The sequence below is a fragment of the Cynocephalus volans genome, chromosome 15 (genome assembly GCF_027409185.1).
Source record: "Cynocephalus volans isolate mCynVol1 chromosome 15, mCynVol1.pri, whole genome shotgun sequence".
Taxonomy (NCBI): Eukaryota; Metazoa; Chordata; class Mammalia; order Dermoptera; family Cynocephalidae; genus Cynocephalus; species Cynocephalus volans.
In genome coordinates, this window is record NC_084474.1 from 54,516,248 (window position 1) to 54,539,906 (window position 23,659).

Below are 23,659 nucleotides of genomic sequence, written 5' to 3' on the forward strand. Positions count from 1 at the left end.
ACTTTATTGAGAAAGTTCTGAGACCTTAGTTTTTAATGTTCAGTACTGATTTAAAGCATATATCCATGTCAAATTGTTACTTACAGACTTGTTACCAATAGCTAATCTAAGGGGAACATGTGAATAACTAGAGGGCAGAACTTTCTAGATTTGTGACTCACATTTAGCTGGGCTCCTTTGCCAGGTTTATAGATGGGAATTCTCTTGCAGGAGGTAAGTTCTTTGCTTACCCAATAAAAAGTTGCTAGTATTGTGACTCAGTGTGGGTATTCATCACGTGATTTGTTGACCATCTGCTTTATGTTCTGTATTTTTTGGTGACATGGTATCACATAATTTTTTTGCTGCAAAGGAGTTAACAAGCTAGTTTCAGTAACAAGATACATTATATATACATTGTCTAACAACCACATAAAGCAAGTGAGAATTGTGGACTGGGGTGGCTCAAGCTTCCTACAGGCAATGTGGCTTGAGCTGAGATGGTTAGAATGTGTAGAAGTAGATTGGAGAGTAGAATTAGCGGTAGGAAGACCAGTTTAGAAAGCTGTCATTCGTTCCGGCTAGTGGGGAAAAAGGTTTGAGGTACAATATTGGCTTTGGGAAATAGAAAGGAAATCATGGAAAGAAAGAGAAACTAAAGAAGGAAGGACTTGATCACTCTGGAGGAACAGGGGAAAGAAAAATTAAAATTTGCTTCAAGTCTGTGCAATATGGAAATAGATGGTGCTACTGAAAAAATTAGGAAGTGTCACTGTGGTGAAGCGGTGAAGTTTTAGCCACGTTGAGTCTGAATTGAACATCGTTGACATGGATATATTGACAAGTGGAAATTCTGGTTTATTGTGAAAGTTTGAACCAGAGGGGGATATGGGAATCACTTAGATGGAGGACTTGAATGAGAGGAGGTAAAGTAAAAAGGTGAAAATAAGAAGCAGACTGGATGTATCCATATATAGAGGACAGAAGGGATAAGAGAGTAAAAATGAGAAGTTCTGTGAGGAACAAGTAGCCATGAAAAAATTATTAAGAGAGGATGTGGTTTGAAGAACTTAAGACCTGAGAAAAATAAAAGACCAAGTAAATTATTTCATTGAGCAATGAATTTTTGGAATTGGCTAAAAATTATTTCCCCACTTCCCCTTAAACTTTTTACAGGCCACAGTGTAGCTTCATGGGAATGGTTATTTCCCATGATATGTTGCTGGGACGTTGGCGCCTTTCTTTAGAACTGTTTGGCAGGGTGTTCATGGAAGATGTTGGAGCAGAACCTGGATCAGTATGTATTTGTGCACTTTAAATTCTGTTCTGCCTAATAAGAACAAATTTCAGAGAATAATTCTGTCATGCATTTTTTTTAAAGATCCTAACCGAATTGGGTGGTTTTGAGGTAAAAGAATCAAAATTCCGTAGAGAAATGGAAAAACTGAGAAACCAGCAGTCAAGAGATTTATCACTAGAGGTAAAGGTATTTAGATTTTCTTATACTATACATATAATATTCCATTTATATAAATTTTAAAACATGCAAATAACAATAGATCTTGCTTAGGGATACGTACTTTAATTAAAAATTAAAAGAAAAGAAAGAAATGTTAATCACCAAATATAGAATAGTGGTTTCCTGGCTCCTCTAAAACCAAAGAGTTTTAGTTTAGTTTTGTTTTTTTTTAAGTATCATTATGCTCTCGTGGATTTAAATGTTTTTGATGTGTTTCATTAGATTGAGATTATTCTTATTTCTGCTCAAATAGTCTCTTCTTTGGCTATTGGGAGTCCTGAGTTGTTTTTGGCTTCTGAGTCCTTTTAACATGACCCCAATAATCTAACAACTTCCTTACTTTTCTGGTATGTCTCATGTTGTGCATTTTCTGTCACAGACCCCAAGTCAGCCATTTTCTTCAGGAAGCCCTGCTTCTTTTTTAGTAAAAAATTGTATTTTGAGATTACAATCTGAGCTTCTATGGCTGCACGTTGCTACTGGGTTGGTGGTAATTGTTTCTAGGCCTTTTTAGTGGATAGAATTAGGAAATGCACTTAAAAAAATTTTCTATTACAGTAAAATACATAAGATTTGCCTGTTTAACCATTTTTAAATATAGATGAATTCATACTGATACTCCCAATTCACATCAAGATTTAGGACCATAACGTTGTTTTGTTTGTTATTTTCATCTCTTAGGTCTTTTTTTTTTTTTTTTGTCCTTTTTGTGACCGGCACTCAGCCAGTGAGTGCACCGGCCAGTCCTATATAGGATCCGAACCCGCGGCGGGAGCGTCGCAGCGCTCCCAGCGCCACACTCTACCAAGTGCGCCACGGGCTCAGCTCTCATCTCTTAGGTCTTAAGTCTTTATTCTCCTTTCTTCCAAACTGAATATCCAGCAATATTGTTTTTATCCTGCAGCACATACACAGCAGTTTTAGCATGACAACAGCAACACTACTACCAACAACATAGTTACTGAAAATAGCTTCAAATTAATTTGCAATTTTTTGTTCTTAGATCACATCCAGTTAGAGGTGTGAAATCAAATTACTTTGTTTAAAAGTCACTTGAGGGCCGACCCCGTGGCGCACTCGGGAGAGTGCAGCGCTGGGAGCGCAGCAGCGCTCCCACCGCAGGTTCAGATCCTATATAGGGATGGCCGGTGCGCTCACTGGCTGAGCGTGGTGCGGCCGGTCACAAAAAAGACAAAAAAAAAAAAAAGTCACTTGAAGTAATTCCTCTTAGTGTGGTTTTGCTACCAGCTCTGTACAGTTAGGGTGTTTTGTTTTATTGTGCTTTCAGTTTTTAGTGATTGCTTTCTCCTCTTGTGGTTTTGTTTTGTTTTATAATTAATGTAAAATATCTACAGTGTTGCAAGGTCAGCTTTACAGAAGGTATATTCAGGGAAGTCTAGTTGCCATTTTTGTGTCTTTCACCATTTTTTAAAGTTTACCCTCTCTCCTTTAAAAATATAAGTACATGTGTGTACTTTGTATAGAGAGAGATGTTCCACCTTCCTTTTACAGCTGCTTAGTGTACTGTATTTTATGGTTGTTACCACAGTTTTTTCAGCCAGTCTCTATTGACTAGACATTTGAGGTTTATATCCATTCTTTTGCTGTTACCGATGGTAGTATCATGAATGAATAGCTTCGTGTGTGTTTCTCTATTTTGCTAATGTGTCTTTGAGATAGATTCTCAGACTTGTTATTACTGGATCAAAGGGCATGTGCATATATAATTTTGTCCAATATTGGCAAATACTTCTGCACAGTGGTTGTATATTTTTTGCATTTTCACCATCAATACGAGAATGACTGATTCCCCACAGTCTTACCAGCTATTTGTTGTCAAATTTTTAAATTTTTGCTAATCTGATAGGTAAGAAATAGCATCTCAGTATAGTTTAAATTTGACTTTCTCATATATTTAGTATCATTTCCTTTCTGTAACTTTATTGATATATTTTGTCCATTTTTCCTATTAAGTTGTTGGTTTTTCCTCAAATTTTAGAAGCTCTTTATGTATCTTTAGGTGATATATACACTCATCTTTGTCAGTGATAGAAGATACAAATATTTTTCCCAGTTTTTTTTTTAAACTTAGCTTGTGGTATTCTCTCACCAAGGAATTCATCTGTGTTTTCTTCTAGTATTTGCTCTTTTTTTTTTTTTTTTTAAATTTACATCTCTTATCCATTTGAGATTTGTTCTGGTGTATCCCCAAATTGAACAAATTATTGTTTTCCTGTAGACTTTGAAAAGAGTTAGAATTGTACTGATTTAACACAAGACATTCTTGTATGCTTTAGAATGTTATATATTTGGAATGTATAAACTTCTGGGAACCCAAATTACTTTGTAGTTTTTTAAATATCAAGGAAAAGCTAAAATTAGATTTTCAGATTTTATATAAAAATTCACGGTAGTTTCCAACATCGAATTTACCACTTTTTGGTGTGTTTTAATAGGTTGATCGAGATCGAGATCTTCTCATTCAGCAGACTATGAGGCAGCTTAACAATCACTTTGGTCGAAGATGTGCTACTACACCAATGGCTGTACACAGAGTAAAAGTCACATTTAAGGATGAGCCAGGAGAGGGCAGTGGTGTAGCACGAAGTTTTTATACAGCCATTGCACAGGCATTTTTGTCAAATGAAAAATTGCCAAATCTAGATTGTATCCAAAATGCCAACAAAGGTACCCACACAAGTAAGTACGCTACAGATAACAAGCATCATAAAAATTCTTAACTTGTTATCAAAACAGTGATATAATCATGGTTATATGTATTTATATACAAATGTACATTTACATTTTTATGTAACTTATATTCTAGATTAATGATTTAATCTTGTTTAAACTATTCTGATAAACAATCTAACAATTGTTCTTTTACTGCCACGTTTGTTTTGATAAAACAATTAGCTCTTTTACTGCCACATTTATTTTGATAAATGTTTGTGATTTTACTACTCTTATCCTAGTTGTTACTTATTTGTGAGATTGTAAGATACATGGTGATATAAAAATTCAGTGAGCAAATTGCACTGTTTCCTCTACCCCTGTATGTATTAATTGATGCAGATATTTGACAAGAAAATGCTATTGTTTAGAGCAGTGCTATTCAAAACTAAGAAAATCCTGTATTTTAACCTAGGCTATAGCTGTGTCTGTATCTCACTGGGGTTCTATAAACCACCACCTTGGAGGCTAAATGAGCTGTAGAAAGGATTGAGGATAAAAAAAATGGGGAGCGTTCCCCAGCCTTTCATCAGTTTCACCATTTAAAATTCTATATTCTTATAATAAAAATAAATTAGCAAATATGAATGAGGAAATCTGTTGAAGTCATAACATTTCAGAAATATTTTTTTCTGTACATACTCTGGCTTAAGCTTAGGAATTTAAAAATAATGATAACTAATGTTCTGGTGGCCTATAATGCTTTAATGTCAAAAACTAAGAATAGAGATTTTTTTCTTTCTTTCTTTCTTTTTTTTTGGTGCCTGGCCAGTATGGGGATCTGAATCCTTGACCTTGGTGTCACAGCACCATGCTCTAAGCAACTGAGCTAACCAGCCAGCCTCTAGAAGGGATATTTAAATTAATCATGTAAGAAATCTCAACATTAAATACAGTGAAACTTATCACCCCACTTGCTACATGTATTTCACAGCTTTGACATGACACAGGGTAAAACTCATTTAACAACTACTGAGTGAATAACTGTTATGGGACCAGGTACATTATACACAATTACCTACAACCCTCAAAACCATAGGGAGAGTGAAAGAAAGGCATTGATAACACAGATGCTGAGGAAGATGATTTTCAGCTGTCATGTTTTATGATTGTCATATTTCTTTGCATTGACTTTGAAATTTAAGGTAGTAGCATTTGCATTCATCCAAACAAAGTATATTTCGTATTTTGTTTTAGGTTTAATGCAGAGATTAAGGAACAGAGGGGAGAGAGACCGGGAAAGGGAGAGAGAGAGAGAAATGAGGAGGAGTAGTGGCTTACGAGCAGGTTCTCGGAGAGACCGGGATAGGTAAGATAATGTTGTATCTTTTATTGAATACCACCTTTTAGGATAATTGGAGGTAGACCTGTAAGTGAGAGTCCTAATTATGGACTAGTTTTTAGAAAAGGAAAATTTTAATATTTGGACATAGTCTAAACAACTGTAACTGCAGTTCAAATTGTATTGGCTTTTTATTTATCTCACTTAAGTTCATAATCATTTGAAATTTTAATTACCTTTGTATCATTCTTTCCTATGTTTGTCTTACCACCTTAATTGTGGAAAATTATATTATTTAAGTCTTTTAATTTTTCTCTTGTTAGGATAGACTGCATTTTACTTTTGTCTAAAATTTCAAGGAGTTATGGATGGACTGTTGATTATGGTATTTTAAGGTCCTACTCTCTTAGAATCAAAATTATAAATCTGCACATTATAATATAAAGATTTTTCAAGTGACAAAATCTAGATAATCTTTATTTCCCAACCATTTAGGCATTTTACCACATTGGTACCATAACTGGAACAACCTATATGCTCTGATTTTATAACTTTACTACTAGTTGTGCAGAAATTTTCACTTTGTAGTCAAAGAAAATGAAGTCATAGTAGCTTTCTTCCTCTTACAGAGACTTTAGGAGACAGCTTTCCATCGATACGAGGCCCTTCAGACCAGCCTCTGAAGGGAATCCTAGTGATGATCCTGATCCTCTGCCAGCACATCGGCAGGCGCTTGGGGAGAGACTTTATCCCCGTGTACAAGCAATGCAACCAGTAAGTACCGTACACTTAGCTACCTAACAGACTATGGCATTTTTTTGCTTTTAAAGTAAAATTGGTATTTTAAAAAAAATTACCAGCTACCAGCAAACCACATGGTTGAGGATTGTGTTTAGCTCAGCAGTGAGGAGGAAGCTTAGGAGGAAATGAAGCACTATTTGCTGGAGGGTAACTATGTATAACTTGAATATTTTTTTTCACCACCTACCATCAGTTGGGGAACTTTCCCCATTCTATCTAGGAAGTTCCTTGTGTGCTAAAGAATTAGATGTGCATCATATTTATTTGTATCCTTATTTGTACCCAAAATGAAAAAGATGTTTCTGATTCTCTGATGAAGGAAAAAAGATACAGAAACTGAGTATATGTGTGTTTACTCATGGATACCAAAAACCTTAAAAAGGCTTGTGATACAAATATTTTAACTAGCCTTGACAAGACTGTGCTAGTGCATGATTTGTATGTTCCCTGCCAAAGTTCTTTATAATTAAGCTTCTAATTTCATAAAAGACTTACAGATTCAGAAATGTTTATATTTGTTGTCCAAGTTTCTTATACTCCTTTTTAAAAAAAAATTTTAATAAAAGATTATAGATTTACTCAGGAGGTTTCAGGGACTAGGCAGATAACATTTGTTCATCATTTACAGGCATTTGCAAGTAAAATCACTGGAATGCTATTGGAATTATCCCCAGCTCAGCTGCTTCTCCTTCTAGCAAGTGAAGATTCTCTGAGAGCAAGAGTGGATGAGGCCATGGAACTCATTATTGCACATGGACGGTAATGTGTACAGTTGGGAAGGCATTTAAGTTTCAACATCAGCTACTTTATTTTCAGTATGTAGGTGCCACCATATCTTAAAATTTATACTATAAGGTATAAAACTTGAATTTTTTTTTTTAAGTGATGGCTTAAAATCCATGAGTAAAAGACAGCTGAGTTTCTTATGTATTAGAAAGGTAATGTTTTAGTAGTCACTTAGGTTCTAAAAGGTCTTTTATTACCTGATATTTAGAAATTACTTGAAGGAATTACATCTCATATTCTCCACCAGAGTACCACTAATGGCAGAGGCCATATTATACCTCAGAGATTCAGTACCTAAGTTTCTTCCATAAGAATGAAATTTTTTTAGGCCTCTTGATTTATTTTAAAAACTCATGCAATTTATTGCTCTCTATTCTGTAATATATTTATATTTGTTTTAATATAAAATCTAAAAATATCTAACAAATTACTTATCCCTCTTTTCCCAAGGTGACAAGTAAAAGTGACAGTAGGAAAATATACTATACTTATTCTGTGGCTCCTGTGCTGGGACTACTCTGATATTCAGTTTGAGGCTTTGAAGTGTTTACTATTTTAGATGAAAATTTCCATTTTTTTTCCTTCCTAATCATGATTTCAAACAAAGAATTTAGAATACATATGATTCTAGAGATGTATAAGCAGGTAGACTGAGCACTGGAACTAAACGGCCACTTCGGAGCCTTTGAATGGCCCAAACCAAAAACTGTTGAGAGAAGTTTATTTTCTTTGCTGTTACTTTTCTTCTCTGAGCTTTATGTACTCTATCTTTATTCTTCTACTCTGTCTCTGGAGCTATCAGCACACTGATATAGCTCACCCCATTGTAAAAAATGTTAAGAAGAATGTGCATTTTTGATAAAAAGATTTTTGTAAATACATGTAAGGATTGAAAATTTAGTAGTGGTTTTATTTATTTATTTATTGGCAGCTGGCTGGTATGGGGATCTGAACCCTTGTCCTTGGTGTTAGAAGGCTGTGCTCTAACCAACTGAGCTAGTGGGCCAGCCTAGTAGTGTTTTCTAATGAGTGGAACCTAATACACAATATTGACTGCTTTCACCTGGTTTTATGGAGTGTACAGTGAATTTGTTAGTATCCTAGAATCATTATATACACTAGAGAATCTGATTCCTATTGTGATTGTTTTTTCAGCATTTTCTGTTCTATAGTGCTTGCTCTGAGCTTGAATTCTAGCCCCCCCATGAAGACTGCATTTATTTTGTCTTAAATAGGTAGCTTTTAACCCATTTTCTCAAATCACACATACAGCATCTTGTGTATTTTTCAAATTCTAAATTGTAGAAGTTTCAGTTATCTGGAATGTTAAATTTTTTTTTTTGTTGTTGTTTTTAGGGAAAACGGAGCTGACAGTATCCTGGATCTTGGATTATTAGACTCCTCAGAAAAGGTACAGGTAAGGGATGTTTTGTACGTGTAATAGTAAGCACTTAGAATTTAAATAAAAGGGAAGAAAGTAGGATTTATGAAGAAACTGTCTTTATAAATAAAATTGATGATTACAGTAGAAAGAGAGAAGCAAAGATAGGTATATGGTTGTCACATACAGAATAAAGTAATAAGATAGGTTTAGTTAGGGCTAGTGTAACTGCCCTCACTGGTTGTCTCTTAGCACAGCCTGAATTAAGATTAAGTTGAAGATGTAATGAATTGAATAGTGGAGAAAGAGTGAAGGCAGCGCAGAATCCTAGGACTCGTTTATGAGAAAAGCAGCTGATGGTAAAGATGCAGAGAAAACATGACATTGTCGTATAGCAGTAAGGGAGACTTTTTAGTGCATTCTGTATTTCATTATATGTATTTCATTCTTAACCTACCTGTGAACTTCCAGTGCCAGCCAAGATGAAGCAAACCATTATAATCTTATCTCTTTCACTGACTACACTAAACACTCCGGACAAAATATGAAAAAGAACTACCTAAGAATTCTGAAAAGTAAACAATAGCACACAGATTGGAGAGGGAAATCAAAATTTGAAAAGTGACGGGTATGACATCTTTTCAGGCAGGAGAGTAAAGCTGATCCTTGTTATTCCATCTTAGCTGGAAGAGAGCAAAGGCTTTGAGAATTAAAGTATAGCATAAACCACTGCCCAAGTTTCAGACTATCCCAAGTGGTGCATATACAGCATAGCATAATAAAGCAAAATAGCATAATAAAGGCTTTAAAAACTTAATTGGCATTGAAACCATTGCACTGGGAAGGTACAACTTCCAGTTTGAACTTAACCAGGTTGACTGCGTACTAAAACCAAAAAAAAAAAAAAACAAACAAAAAAAAAACATTTTCTGTATCATTTTAATTAGATCCAGAGTTTCACAACTTAATATTCAAAATGTCCAGAGTACACCCTGTAATTACACAGTTTACAAAGAACCATGAAAGACTGACCAGTTCTGGGAAAAGATCCAGTAGATGGTAACCATGAGATGACCCACTTGTTGGAATTATCAAAGACTTTATCTTGTGCTCTGTGAGATAATGGTACAAATAATGAATGGAAAGATAGAGGTTCTCAGGAGAGAAATAGAAACTTTAAAAGATAACCAAGGGAAATTTTAGAATTAAAAGTACAATATCTGAAAGAAAAAAATTCACTGGATGTGTCAATAGCAGAACAAAGGTAAAAGAGCAAAGTGTCTTTCTCATCAGAAACAATGGAGGCCAGAAGGCCATGGATCTTCATCAATAAAGTGCTGAAAGAATTGTCAATCTGGAATTCTTTATCCAGTGAAAATATCTTTCAGGCATTAAGGTGAAAGAACCTAACCTGAGTTTCATTAAATGATTTTATTTAAATAATAGAGACGTTGACTTAATATGCACAAGCTTTTTGTATCACAGTTCTGAAAGGGCAAATTAATAGTTTATTTACTTTTAGTATCGTTATACCCATACATTTAAACATGAATGTTGCTCTGCCTACCTGACTTCACTTTCAGTGATTTCACAGGACCAGTTCATATGTTTTTAAAATGAATCTTAGTGTTTAATCTCTGATACTGTTTTTAGGAAAACCGAAAGCGTCATGGCTCTAGTCGCAGTGTAGTAGATATGGATTTAGATGACACAGATGATGGTGATGACAATTCCCCTTTGTTTTACCAACCTGGAAAAAGAGGATTTTATACTCCGAGGCCTGGCAAAAACACAGAAGCAAGGCTGAATTGTTTCAGAAACATTGGCAGGTAAAATAACTCTAATCTTATATTTGAATTTCTAAAAAATTTGAGTTTATGAGGTTTTCTAAAACATATTAATTTAAAAATGTATATATGAAAATTTGAGTTTATGAGGTTTTCTAAAACATATTAGTTAAAAAATGTATATATGCTCTACTTCATACTGGATGAAAATAAGGCTGCAGAGAATTTCTCAATATTACATGTATATTTATGTATGTGTGGGGGGGGCTTATATGTATTCTAGAATTATTTTGAATTTAAATCTTACTTCCATGTTTTTATTTTTAGGATTCTTGGACTGTGTTTGTTACAGAATGAACTATGTCCTATTACATTGAATAGACATGTAATTAAAGTGTTGCTTGGTAGAAAAGTAAGTGATTTTGATGAACCTAACTGCTCTTAGAATTGCAAAAGTTTTCTTTTATACGTTATAAAGTAAATGCTAGCACACTATGGCATTCACTTACTATTAAGCTTTTTAAGCATTACAGCCATTATAAATAATTTTCAAACATTTAATAATACAATTATCTGTCAATTAAAAATAATTCTTAATTTTTAAATTAATTTTAAAGAAAAACATTTAATGACACGGGAAAAGTCTCTGTATATGGGGAGATGGCATAGCAGAGTAGATAACACAGGTGGGCTTGAGGATCTGAGAGGCCTGAATCCTGTTGCTAACAAATCCCCTGACACTGCTGGCACATTTCCCAATTTATAAAGTGCCTGGCAAATAGTAAGTGCTCAATAAAATTTATCCACTATTATTTGTAGCAGGTGGTAGTAGAGGTAGAAGTAGTATTGTATTGAAAAGAGCATTCCAACTTCAAAAATATATGTAAGATGTACTTGGGGGAGGGCAAAAGAATATAAGAAAATATAAGTATGGCATAACATTCTCAATATAGACCTCCGGGTGATAGATTTAGCTTATTTTCTTTGTGTTTTGATAATTTGACAGCCTGCACATTCCTTTATGATTGTGGAGAGGGGAGAGAAAAATCATTTCCTTTAAAATTAATGCATAATGCTAATTATACAAGTTTTGATTTAAAACCAAACTGTCAGTGTTCCTAAAGATATTATAAAGAAAATTGCTTGATACAAAATAATGAAATAGTCCTTTCCATATATGCACATCACACATCTGATATAAATTAGCATTGTTGAAGCTATAGCCTACTAACAATTCTCTTTAATTAAATCCACTGATGAATATTGTTTTCTGGCAACAGAAGCATATCATATTATGATGTATAATTTTTTTCTTTTTTAACCATACCCTATTGAATTCTCAAAGTGTTCCAGCTAAAATGTTGTTGTGCCAACAGGATCTAGACCCAAAGCTTGGCAACACAGAAATGTTGATATTTTGAGTCTTTAACAATGTTTAGTGAATAGCTTATGGAATCAAATAGACCTAAGTTTAACTCAATGATGTGACCTTGAACAAGTTACTGAATTCCATTGAGCATCAGATTTATCATCTAGATTTGGTAATCTATATTTTATCATAATTGTCAAGAGTGAACAGGATGTGTATTTACTTTAGAGCCAGCTGCTCTGCATAATCAGTGTTCAATAAATAGTATTGGTTTTTGCAAATTATTTCTGCTATTAAAATGATTATTTAAAATAATTATTTTGCTATTAAAATAATTATTTTTGCTATTAAACTATTACGCTGTTGGCTTTAAAATTTTCAAAGTGTAACACTTTTTATACTTTGAAAATTAAATGTATTGTCAGAGCCCAAGGTTTATTAAATTTTATGTTTTTAAAGCAGTGTGTGTGTGTATAGTGAGAAATTATTCTTTGTCAGCGTTCTTTAAGTTATATACAATTCTTTAATATAGATTTTAATTTACTAATAAATTAAATGAAGATGTTGTTTCTTTCATAATTGAGTTTCATCTGATTACTTTCTTAGGTCAATTGGCATGATTTTGCTTTTTTTGACCCTGTAATGTATGAGAGTTTGCGGCAACTAATCCTCGCTTCTCAGAGTTCAGATGCTGATGCTGTTTTCTCAGCAATGGATTTGGCATTCGCAATTGACCTGTGTAAAGAAGAGGGTGGAGGACAGGTAAAGCAAATAGCAGTTTTCTGATTCTGGCAAGAAACGCTGGTTAATCTGCTGTGCTTATCTTATATAGAAGGGGATTAGTTAGGGACCGAGAGAGAGAGAGAGAGAGAGAAGTGTGTATGTATGTGCACGTGTGCTTGCACACACAGAAAAAGAAATGGACATAGTAGGAGATAAACAGAGAAATGGATCAAGACTTAGTGAGGCAAACTAAGAGGCAGAGGGATTTTTGTACTTATTTGGGCCTAAAATGTTTACCTCTCCTAGATATTTTTCAGATAAAGAATTGTCTTTAGATTTAAAATTATAGGAAATAGTTTTATGAACTGTTGACTTATTACTGCTTTGACAGAATTTCTTTTAAAAGGCATTGCTAAATTTTTCACAGGTTGAACTCATTCCTAATGGTGTAAATATACCAGTCACTCCCCAGAATGTGTATGAGTATGTGCGGAAATACGCAGAGCACAGAATGTTGGTAGTTGCAGAACAGCCATTACACGTAAGTGTTTTCTAGGAAGTGTTACGTGATCTGATGAGGCTATTTGTGTCTTCATGTGTGGAAAACTAGCTCAGTGTACTCAGCCTGTCTATAAAGGCCAAAAGTTTTAAACCAAAGTAAATTTATTTACCATGTAAATTACACCTAAATTTGAGAATCCAGACAAAGTACTCATTCCTTTTGGATAATACTACTTGGAAAAACCTGTAATCATCAGAAAGTAGCTTTGGTGAACAAAAGTTTAGAAAAGGATGCTTGTAGGGCCAAAATAACCATTGTTTTAGGGTCCTACCACCCTCCGTACCTTGGGTGACCCAGCTGAAGGACTCACAGGCAGTTGTACTTACAGTTATGGTTTATTTTAAGAAAAGGACCCACAGCAAGGTCAGCAGGGGAAAAAGATAAGTTAGGTGGAGTCTGGAAGAATGCAGGTACAGGCTTCCAAACTTCTCTCTCCAGGCCAGGGCATGGGCTGTCACAAAGAACACACTTCTTCCTCCAAAAATGAAATGCAGCAAAACGTGTGCAGTGTTTGTGCGTAGGGAAGCCCGCTTGAGAGTCAGGAGCCCAGGATTTTTATTGGAAACCCTCAAAATACCTAGTCCTGTAGGTATTTTCTGCCTGTATAACCAGCCATGACTGAAATTCCAGACTCCCGGGGGACAGCACGTGTCGTCTTGAATCACCTTGTTTGTACAAATAGGCTAGGCAAGCTGGTACAGCAGGGTTCATTGCCCCAGGCATTCAAAACCACCTGATCAGTTAGTAATGTAGACAACATTCCGGAAACCAAGTTCTCAGACACAAGCCAAGGGCCAGCTAGCCCTGTAATCAGGCCCTTCTAAAGAGCAACATCAGGTCCGCTATGTTAACTCTTTCCCCTTCCCGAGTAAATGTTTAATGTAGATTCAAGACTGATGTCAAGTTATCCCTGTGCTAGAATAATTATACAGGCTCTGGAGTCATACTGTCAATTCAGATCATGGCTCTACCACTCTCTAACTGTATGACATTAGCAAATTACTTAAGTTCTTGTGCCTTGGTTCCCTCCTCTGCAAACTGAGGATAAGATTAAATGAATTAATACACGTAAGGTACTTAGAACAGTTTCTTGTCGCACATGTAGTTTCTCAGTAAGCTTCTAGATTTTGGGTTTGTGTCTGGGAGGTTTGTTGTCATTATCAAACCTTTCCTATAATGCTGACAGGATCTTTTGACAAATTGAAGCTACTCTTATTTAATGACTAGCCTATTATTCATAATTTTAGAAACAAATTTCAGTTTACTAATATATAATAATACTGCTTCACTTTTGAACCTGTAGCCTATTTACTATGGCCTTTTATTTTTCTTCTTTCTTTTGAATGTTAATAAGAAATTCAAAACACAGAACTTAAGTTTTTTTCTCGTTTAAAATGGGAACTAACATTCTTAGAGAAGACTGCTAATGTAAGTAAATGCTACAGGGAAAATAAAGCAATGGTAGTAATAAAAGATTAAATTTTGAAATTCCATAGGCAATGAGGAAAGGTCTACTAGATGTACTTCCAAAAAATTCATTAGAAGATTTAACAGCAGAAGATTTTAGGCTTTTGGTAAATGGCTGTGGTGAAGTTAATGTGCAAATGCTGATCAGTTTTACCTCTTTCAATGATGAATCAGGTAAGAGTTTTTAAATAATGTTTATGTAAGGAATAAACTAAAGAGATAGTTTGGTCAGTCAGCAGTTCCTGAGTTTCTGGTTCTTAGTTCTATATACAGGGCTTGGGAAATGCTCTGTTACTTAGGTATTTAATTTTTTTTTAATTTTTGTTTTTACATTATTTTTAAAGATATGATTGAACTCAATTTTTGATGACTTAGTATTAGGTTATTCTTAATTCTTTTATTGCTTAATCTTTCTAGGTTTTAAAGAATGTATGGTTTAGTATGAATTCAAGTAAAAGTTCTTTGTAGTGGGCAACTTTGTAACAATGATTTGTATATACTGATTAAGAAAAAATAATCCATGTGACTTCTACTGGCCCTTCCTGATTCATGTCTTTTTTGTTCCCCTAATTTAAACAATTCGATTGCATAATGTTTGCCTTTTAAAGCTGAATACAAGTCACACTTATAAAGGCATAGCAGCATACAAACAAACACATAGAGAATTTAGGAAGAATATAAAGAGGTAGTGATAATCTTTCTAGAATACCTTCTACCTCCAGTGTTTGATTTGCTGCAATTTTTTCTTTTGAAAGTCCTGTAGACTAGGAATAGACTCTTTAGTTGTGACTATACGATAAAACATTGAAAGCTTCAAGAAGTTCACTACAAAAAGATTATACCTATAGTCCGAGATTATTGCATACATAAAGATACCAATTTTTCCCCCTTTAATTTTCTTATTTTGCAAGCAGCTTCAGCCAAATTATAGTAAGTTAAATTTGGATAAATTTTTTTGTTTTTCCTTCATGCATGGTAATAAATATGTAGTTTGTTGTATAATAGCTTTTGTGTTACTTTTTAGATATAGTTTTCAATATTTATGAGATAAGAATTTGTCTCATTTACAAACCAGAAGTCTAGAAGGGAAAACAAAATATCTAAAGAAACTGCGTAAGGCCTGCCATTCCATGTCTGATCCTCATATTAGCAGCATAGGCATCTTCTGGAAGCTTTTTAGAAATGCAGAATCTCTGGTATCTTTTCCCTCCATCCCCCCGACCCAGTGAATGAATGAGAATCTGCATTTTGAAAAGATCCCCATGTGATTTATAAATCCAGTGAAAATTGAGAAGCACTGGCTTAAGTTCATGAGAAGAATCATGATTTACAAATAGGATTACAATTATGTGGTTATCAGTTTTGAGGCTGGTGGTACATTTTTCTTGTTTTTGTCCTCTTGAGTCAGGATTGACTTATGAACTAATAAGCAAATGGTCCTAATTTCCTGTATTACAAATTAGAAACACATACACCTTCCCATTTTAAATAATTTAAACTTTGTATCTATTTTTATTTTAAGAAGTTTAGCAATATCCTAAAGATAAAACAATTGATACAGTATAGTAGGCCCCTCTCCTTTATTTGTGGTTTTACTTTCCATGGTTTAAGTTATTCAGGGATGCCATGCAATAAGACATTTTGAGAGAGACCACTTTCACATAACTTATTGCAGTATATTGTTATAATTGTTTTATTATTAGTTATTATTGTTAATCTCATACTGTGCCTAAATTATAAATTAAACTTTATCATAGGTATGTATAGGAAAAAACATGGTTATATATTAGGGTTTGATACTATCTACAGTTTTGGGTATCCACTGGGTGGTCTTGGAATGTATCCCCTATGAATAAAGGGGGTCTTATTAAATTTATTAAATTTATGTTCTTCATTCTTAGGAGAAAATGCTGAGAAGCTCTTGCAGTTTAAGCGTTGGTTCTGGTCAATAGTAGAGAAGATGAGCATGGCAGAACGACAAGACCTTGTAAGTTAAAAGTTTCACAAAATTTGCAGAAGGAAATAGAAGATTTTAAAATACTATGAATGATAGCCTTTTAAGTGTATCATGGTCAGTCATTTTAATCTGGGGTAGGGAAATTACAGAAGGTCAGAAACAAAAGGCAGTTTTTGTTTTTCTTACTCTATAATAGAATACCTGAAGTATTGCTAAAGCTCCAAGAAGAGTGAAATGCATCTTAGCTATTAATATGCTGTCCTTAGTCCCAGGAGATGATACAGCTTATTGTTGCAACATGGTTCGCCTCGACTATAGTGCTTACATATGCTGCTCCTCGTATATACCCTTAATCCTTTTGACTAGTGGCAAACCTTTGCAAAATTTCTGAATAGTATCTTGATTATTTGTATACTAAGAAGAGAGTGAGAGTAGCTTAATTGTGATATGTATATATTAAGTCTGTAATTTTAATCCTATTTTTTATTAGCACAGAGCCCCAACCAACTTAGAATTATAAATCAGATAACAGAAACTCTGATCTTAGTGGAAAGTCTACCAAATCAGTGGAATCTATGTCCACACTCAAGTATACCCATAACCAAGTCAACCTGCCAGTTAATCTTGAAAGGCAGTCTGTTCCAGACTTTCTTGTAGAAATTCGAGAGACATTCCTTACCCAGAAAACCTCAGAGATCCTTTCTACTCATATTCTTTATGGTTTTCTGGGACATTTCCTCTGTCTAACCATCCTTAGTTCTTAGTAATCTAAACCAGATCACTCATGGAATGTTTAGAAATGATCCAATTTCTAGATATGTCCACCATTTATTTGAGAGAGGGGAAAAGATTATCGTGCAGGAAAGCACAAAACTGCAGCTTTCCATTTACCTTCAGTTCAGGCAGGAGCTTATTTTGGGGGTGGTGGAGGGAAGGAGTGGAGTTCTTGCTTTTAGCATTCCTGAATCTTTCCATGGTTCCAAGAGCCTTCCAGTATTTCTCTACTATGTTGAGACAGGTTGTTTAGCAGTCCTAGTTGCTACCTAGTTCTGTTCTTGGTCTAGCCATCCTGGTAATTTTAACTTAGGTTGTTCCCCAGGTAGGCTTGATATAATTGGTCAGCATTTGACTTTCCCAGTCTTGTGGGTCCTACCAGTGCCAGTACCATCTCTGTCCCTGTTGGTTTCAGGCGTGTTTGGATTCTACCACATGTAGTCATTCTTTGGATTCGGGACACCTCATTTCTCTAAGACTAGGCTCATATCAATTCTGTAAGATCCACCAAAAACAGAAGTAGGCATGATTGGCTATCTGGTAGGAGTTCTAAGTTATTTATTTTTATCTATTTCCTAATTTAATTTTCTGCTGTTTCTAAACCAATACATCCTCAGTCCAGTCAGCCAAGTTAAATCTCACTGCAGTTTCTGCCTTCTATTGGAAGAAAAATTTGCTTACTACTCACTTTTAGAAAAAAGAATATCTTCTTCTAATAAGGACCTCAAAATTTCCTATCAACAGCTTTAATTTGTGAGCTTTACTCCTTAAACTCCTCTTGAAAATCTGTTCTTAGGGCTTAAGTAGTATATCAGGTATCTCCCCCTCCTTACCCTTCCTTCTTTTGGGAGGTCATCCTTTGCATAATGTTGGTTTTATCCTGATGTGTCTGAGGGGAGGAGCTGAAGGACGTAAGAATATAATAGGGTTTCCCAAACAGGTCTCTCATGAATTATTAGTCTGCAAGTTATGGGATTTCCAGGGTTGGTGGGTAAGACTACATAGTTTATTTCCATCCTGGAAAGTAACAGTTCACAAGTAAAAGCTTTGATAAGTCCTTCAGTATTTCTCTTCTAACTTCTTGGAGGTCCAGCGATATAGTCATCTACCTTGGTTAACCACATTCATCCTTAACTTAGAGTAGAAACACTTTACATTAAGCTTGTTCTTATCTATAAAATGAGTGATTTGGACAGTTTTATCTCTGTAGTACCTTCCAGCTCTTTTGTAGTTCTTTTAAAATGTTATAGACCCCGATACTTAGGAGAGGTTTTTTTTTTCTTCCTGCCACTTTGACCTTGATGTTATCAACACTGCATGGTAACCAGCTGAGTAACCAGCCAGCCTTGCCGCTGTAGAATTTTACATGAGGCTTCTCATACAACTGTGCTTCAGGAAATAACAAATTAGTTCATTTAAGTTTTCTGGTCGCTCCAAGAAATTGGCTGTACTTCCTATTTAGTCGTGCACTGTATGTGCATTAGATTAAAAAAGCTTTTCCTTAAGAGATAGACACTATCTTACTATCACCAAAGAATGGTACTATGTATGTATGGAGGGATGGATCAATGAGGAATGGTATGTACTCAGAGAAAAAATATTTCAGGGAAGCATATTATGGTTATTATATTTAACTTAAAAAGTAAAGTAGAAGTTAACATTTAGTCTGTGTTGCACAAAATAGATGTATAATAAAACTTAATATAGCTTATTATGTGAATTTTGATGTATAGTAGATTTTCCCCAACACTTAAATACTATTATAAAATTATTCTATATAACAACATAGCACTGACAATATTGCATTATTTTGCTTAGTAGATAAAATGCAAAATAACTTTTTTAGATAATGCGTATGAGTTTTGAACCTAAGACCATATCTTTTGTTTGGAGGTTTTGTGCCTTTTTTCCACTAACAGATATATGGAATGTAGCTGCAGGAAAGGCCCTTAGAGACCATTTAGTCTAATAATAGCCTCATGTTACAGATGAGAAAACTGAGGCCCTGAGACAGAAAGTCACTTTTTATCATATGTGACACTTTTTCCACTTCTAATCCTAAATATATTCCCTTTTTTTAAAAAAAAAACTACTTTATTGAGGTATGATTGATACCTTCCCTTTTTAGTACAAGAAATAAATTCAAAACCCAGTTCAAAATAATTCTCCCTTGTAGGTTTTAACATAAGAGTGCAGCTCTGTGTATATACTAGTATTGACAGTATTAAGAAGGGAAAGTTAACACTAACCTGTTAAAAGCCAAAACTGTAATTATTATATTCCTGTTTAGGTTTACTTTTGGACATCAAGCCCATCATTACCAGCCAGTGAAGAAGGATTTCAGCCTATGCCCTCAATCACAATAAGACCACCAGATGACCAACATCTTCCTACTGCAAATACTTGCATTTCTCGACTTTATGTCCCACTCTATTCCTCTAAACAGATTCTCAAACAGAAATTGCTACTCGCCATTAAGACCAAGAATTTTGGTTTTGTGTAGCGTATGAAATGTGTGTATTGCTGTGTAATATTACTAGCTAATTTTGTAGATTTTTTCCATTTGTCTATAAAAGTTTATGGAAGTTAATGCTGTCATACCCCTCTAGTGGTACCTTAAAGAGACTGAATGCAAACATTCCTTGCTGAGTTTGTATATCAAAGACCAGAGGAGCACTAGCAACATTTGGCTGTTTGCTAGTCAACAACTTCTGGGTCTAACCCCAGCCAAAGATGACAGCAGAACAACATAATTTACACTGTGATTTATCTTTTTGCTGAGGGGGAAAAATGTAAAATGTTCTGAAAATTCACTGCTGCCTTTGTGGAAAGTGTTTCAGCAAAGGTTCTTGTATAGAGGGAATAGGGAATTTCAAAATAAAAAATTAAGTATGTTCTGTGTTTTCACTTTAACTTTTTTTTATGGTGTTTAATTTGTGGTTGGCTGCAATTGTGTATCATGTATATGGAACTTGTAAAAAGTTCTTGACATTCAGATCTTAAAGATGAAATCCCTTTTACCTATAAAACCCACTTTTATTATGGTTTATTTTGGCAGCATTGAGCTCTAGGATATTAAATGATATCACTAATATTTTGCATGTAAGTTGTTCATTTGAGGGCACTTTTTTTTGTACATATGATGGGGCCAATGCACAATACTTTATCACAACTTTTTTCTTTGTATCCCTATTTCAGTGAGCAGTCAGTCAGGAGGTTACTGCACTTCAGTTCTAACTAGACATTTGTACTAAGGTTTTTCAGTTATGTAAAGTCAGCCTGGGCACTTTCTGATAACTGTAAAATGTTTTATAAGATCATAATTATTGAAGATACATTTTGGAAAATTTTAAATGTTCGTGAGCAGCTTAACTACTTTTGTATCTAGCCTTTTTTAAGTATCTTGTTACATTTACTTTTTTAAATAAATTACAGAAGACATGTCAAGTAATATTGAAGAAACAATAGTTTTTATTTATGTAGTTGTACAGTTTTAAACTAAGGGCAATACACTGACACAGTTATGTGCATAAAAATTTTGATTTAGAGAACCAAAAGTTTATATACACATGGACTTTAAGAAACAGAAGAAAATCAGTCCACATTTTACAGTTAGCAGAGAATCCTGAATGGCACTGGCCAGGCAGGCCACCTTTTCTTTTTACCAATGGGGAAAATGAAGTGGTACCCTTACTTGGCATACGAAGTTAACTTTACTTATATTTAGTGACTAAGTGACAGGTTCTTTTTTGATGACTCATTGAATCATACAATAAAGGAACACTATTTTCTTTACTAAGTCTTCAATAAAGTGACTTAAACTAGTCACTTTACGTATTAAATATGAGGAGAGAGATTCTCTGGAGTCTCTCCTACCTTTCAGTTCCTTTATAGGACTTTTGGCCTTGGGGATAGTTTTCATGTTCAGAGACAGTATGCTTTTATTATATAACTTCCTTCGAAAGACTGAACCACATGATATTCTCAGCACTGTTGACACTAAAAATAGTTAAAACTGATAGTAGTGAAATTCATTGTATTACATAAAACAATTGTATTAGAAGTGTTAAATTAGCCAAAGTTATTTTACAAAGTGAGAGATTGGTTTTTATGTCTAAATGCTATTTCTAAATAAATGAAATAGTAATTAGATTAAGAGCTGATTAACATCAATGTGTTTGAAAGATATAAAATTTATATATCACCTTAACCTCTGTATGCACATGATGGGATTGATAAAATATTAAATGAGATCAAACTAGATATGATTAGGACATTCGAAACCCTAACTGTGAATTTATTTTCAATAGTTATTGAAAGAATGAAATATTTAAAATAATGCACAATGTCTTAAGTCTTCCTAAATGAAGATTTTGGTTACAATGCTTTTAGTAATATTAAAAGCAGAGGGAATCTTTTTTTTTTTTTTTTTTTTTAAGTGAAGCATAAAGCAGTTCTAAGTGTAAAATAAAGTCATGTAAAATAAAGTTCTCTTTTGGTCTTATTTAGTGATTAAATCTAATAGAATTGAAAACAAATTTAGGAAGAGAAGACCAAGAATGAACTTTACTCAAGGTTTTCAAAGTTTTGCTACTTTAACTTTTTTTCCCCCTGAATCATCTGAATATTAAGACTCCCCAGTACTGGGGTAGATTTAAGAGGGTTTTGATTTTTTGTTTTGGTGGCTGGCTAGTATATGGGGATCCGAATCATTGACCTTGGTGTTACAAGGCTGTACGCCAACCAGCTGAGCTAAGCAGCTAGTCCCTTTTAAGAGGATTTTAAATTTTATTTATATATTTGGGGTGACTGCCCAGTACAGGGATCCAAACCCTTGACCATGGTGTTACCAGCACCATGCTCTGAGTGAGCTTGGCAGCCAGCCCTTAATAGGATTTTTCAAAAGAATGTTTCACTGTTTAGTACTTGCCCCTGCCATTCCTTGCATAAAGATATCATTATTTTTATGTTATTAGATGAAGTCAGCAATTTCTAAGCTTAAATTCAAATTGACATCTTCCATTGAGGCAAGTAGCACTCATGCTTCTGTATGCATCAGATTCACTTGTGAGTTTGTTAATGCTGATTCTTAGGCATTGCTTATACTCTCCCCTTCTTCTGATGGAGTAAGTCTTCGGTGGAAGCTAGAAACCTTCATTCTTAACGGCACATTCTAAAACACTGCCCCCAAAGCATTCCTTTCTATTCACAAATATAAATCCCCCAGCTGGAAAGCTCCTTAGAGCCAAACCTTTCCTACTCTAACTGATGTAAAAATATATCTATGATCATCTTAGTCCTAGGTCGTTGCTCCTGATAAGGGGCTGGTTGGAAGTGCCTTCAGTAGACTGTGCCTGGTTAGTGATTGAAAATATTGTCAATGTTTACGTCAACCTAAGTAAGTAGCATGAACAGAATGATTAATTCATCTTTAAACACCTTTTGATAATGTAGAAATGTATTTAAAATGTGTCTGTTCATGTCAAGATACCTTGGATTAAATATAAACTAAGTGTCTTGTTACCTCTCAAAATTCAAAAAACATTAGATTGTACAACATGAAGTGTTAATTACCTACTTTTATTGAGTACTTACTATGTGCCATGCATTTTGTGAAGTGCTCTACATTTATTATCTCATTTTATCCTATGAGGTAGGGACTATTACCATTCTCAGACAAGAAACTGAGACACAGGTAAAACAACTTGCTCAGGCTTATGCAGCTAGTAAGTACAACAGTGAGGTACATCTCCAGGCATCCTGGAGCTTGTATTCCTAAACATTGGGTATACAATTTTGTGGAAGGTGTGATGATAAGCAAGTGAGTTGGTCATAGAATAATGAAGTATCCAGTGAGGGTCTGGCTGTATTATTACGAAAAGGCAGTAATTCATACATTTTTGCTAAAGATTTCTAAAAATGTTTGTCCTTCAGTAAGTTTCCCTAGAGACAAGAATCAGAACTCTGAAGATGTGGGAATTGTCCAAAATCAACTTAAGCCCAAATGTCTTAAAATGAAAAGCACCACACATAAAGAAACATTGATATTTTTTTCTTAAGTTTTCTCCTAAGTTCTTATAAACTGCTTGCTCTAAAAGAGCAAATGATTTTCATGGGTAACATAACTCAATTTCTTAATCTTTCAGAGTGAATCTTCGATTATTTCTAGCGGCTGAACTTTAATAGTTTGCATTGTTACATGGTGACTTTGATGCAAGTAGGAGCTCTTCAGGGAAAACATTATCAGGCCATGTATTTGTATTTGAAATGCTTTCTTCAGTGGGGAACATGAAATTTGACTCTATGAAGTTGAAATACATTGTCATTCTCTGGCAAGCTTATGGGCACAGCTCTAGTTAGATGTGTTCTGAGTATTATGAGTTTGCCCTTAGAAGGTATCTTTGTAAACAAAGTGCCTCATGCTCCCAGGTTACCAAATACATTTAAAATTTTTCAGTTTCTAATGAAATCATAGGTACTATTATGGCTTACGGAAATGGAATGCTTGTGTGATGATCACCTTTAATGTATTCACTTGA

General features: G+C 34.4%; 1 protein-coding gene across 4 annotated transcripts in view; it reads left to right on the plus strand.

Moving 5' to 3' along the window:
• Nucleotides 1-20,033, plus strand: part of UBR5 (ubiquitin protein ligase E3 component n-recognin 5) — a 127,279-nt gene extending 107,246 nt beyond the window's left edge. For 2 of the 4 annotated variants that reach the window (XM_063080117.1, XM_063080119.1), the window contains exons 46-59: nucleotides 1,156-1,276; nucleotides 1,361-1,465; nucleotides 3,955-4,198; nucleotides 5,429-5,540; nucleotides 6,143-6,287; nucleotides 6,943-7,073; nucleotides 8,457-8,517; nucleotides 10,135-10,310; nucleotides 10,596-10,680; nucleotides 12,244-12,399; nucleotides 12,788-12,901; nucleotides 14,419-14,563; nucleotides 16,291-16,376; nucleotides 19,411-20,033. In XM_063080117.1, coding sequence (XP_062936187.1) covers nucleotides 1,156-1,276; nucleotides 1,361-1,465; nucleotides 3,955-4,198; nucleotides 5,429-5,540; nucleotides 6,143-6,287; nucleotides 6,943-7,073; nucleotides 8,457-8,517; nucleotides 10,135-10,310; nucleotides 10,596-10,680; nucleotides 12,244-12,399; nucleotides 12,788-12,901; nucleotides 14,419-14,563; nucleotides 16,291-16,376; nucleotides 19,411-19,623 — 1,894 coding nt within the window. In that variant the 3' untranslated portion in view covers nucleotides 19,624-20,033. The remainder of the gene's footprint in view (nucleotides 1-1,155; nucleotides 1,277-1,360; nucleotides 1,466-3,954; nucleotides 4,199-5,428; nucleotides 5,541-6,142; nucleotides 6,288-6,942; nucleotides 7,074-8,456; nucleotides 8,518-10,134; nucleotides 10,311-10,595; nucleotides 10,681-12,243; nucleotides 12,400-12,787; nucleotides 12,902-14,418; nucleotides 14,564-16,290; nucleotides 16,377-19,410) is intronic. The other 2 variants (XM_063080118.1, XM_063080120.1) reach the window with 1 other exon arrangement.
• Nucleotides 20,034-23,659: the final 3,626 nt, after the last annotated feature.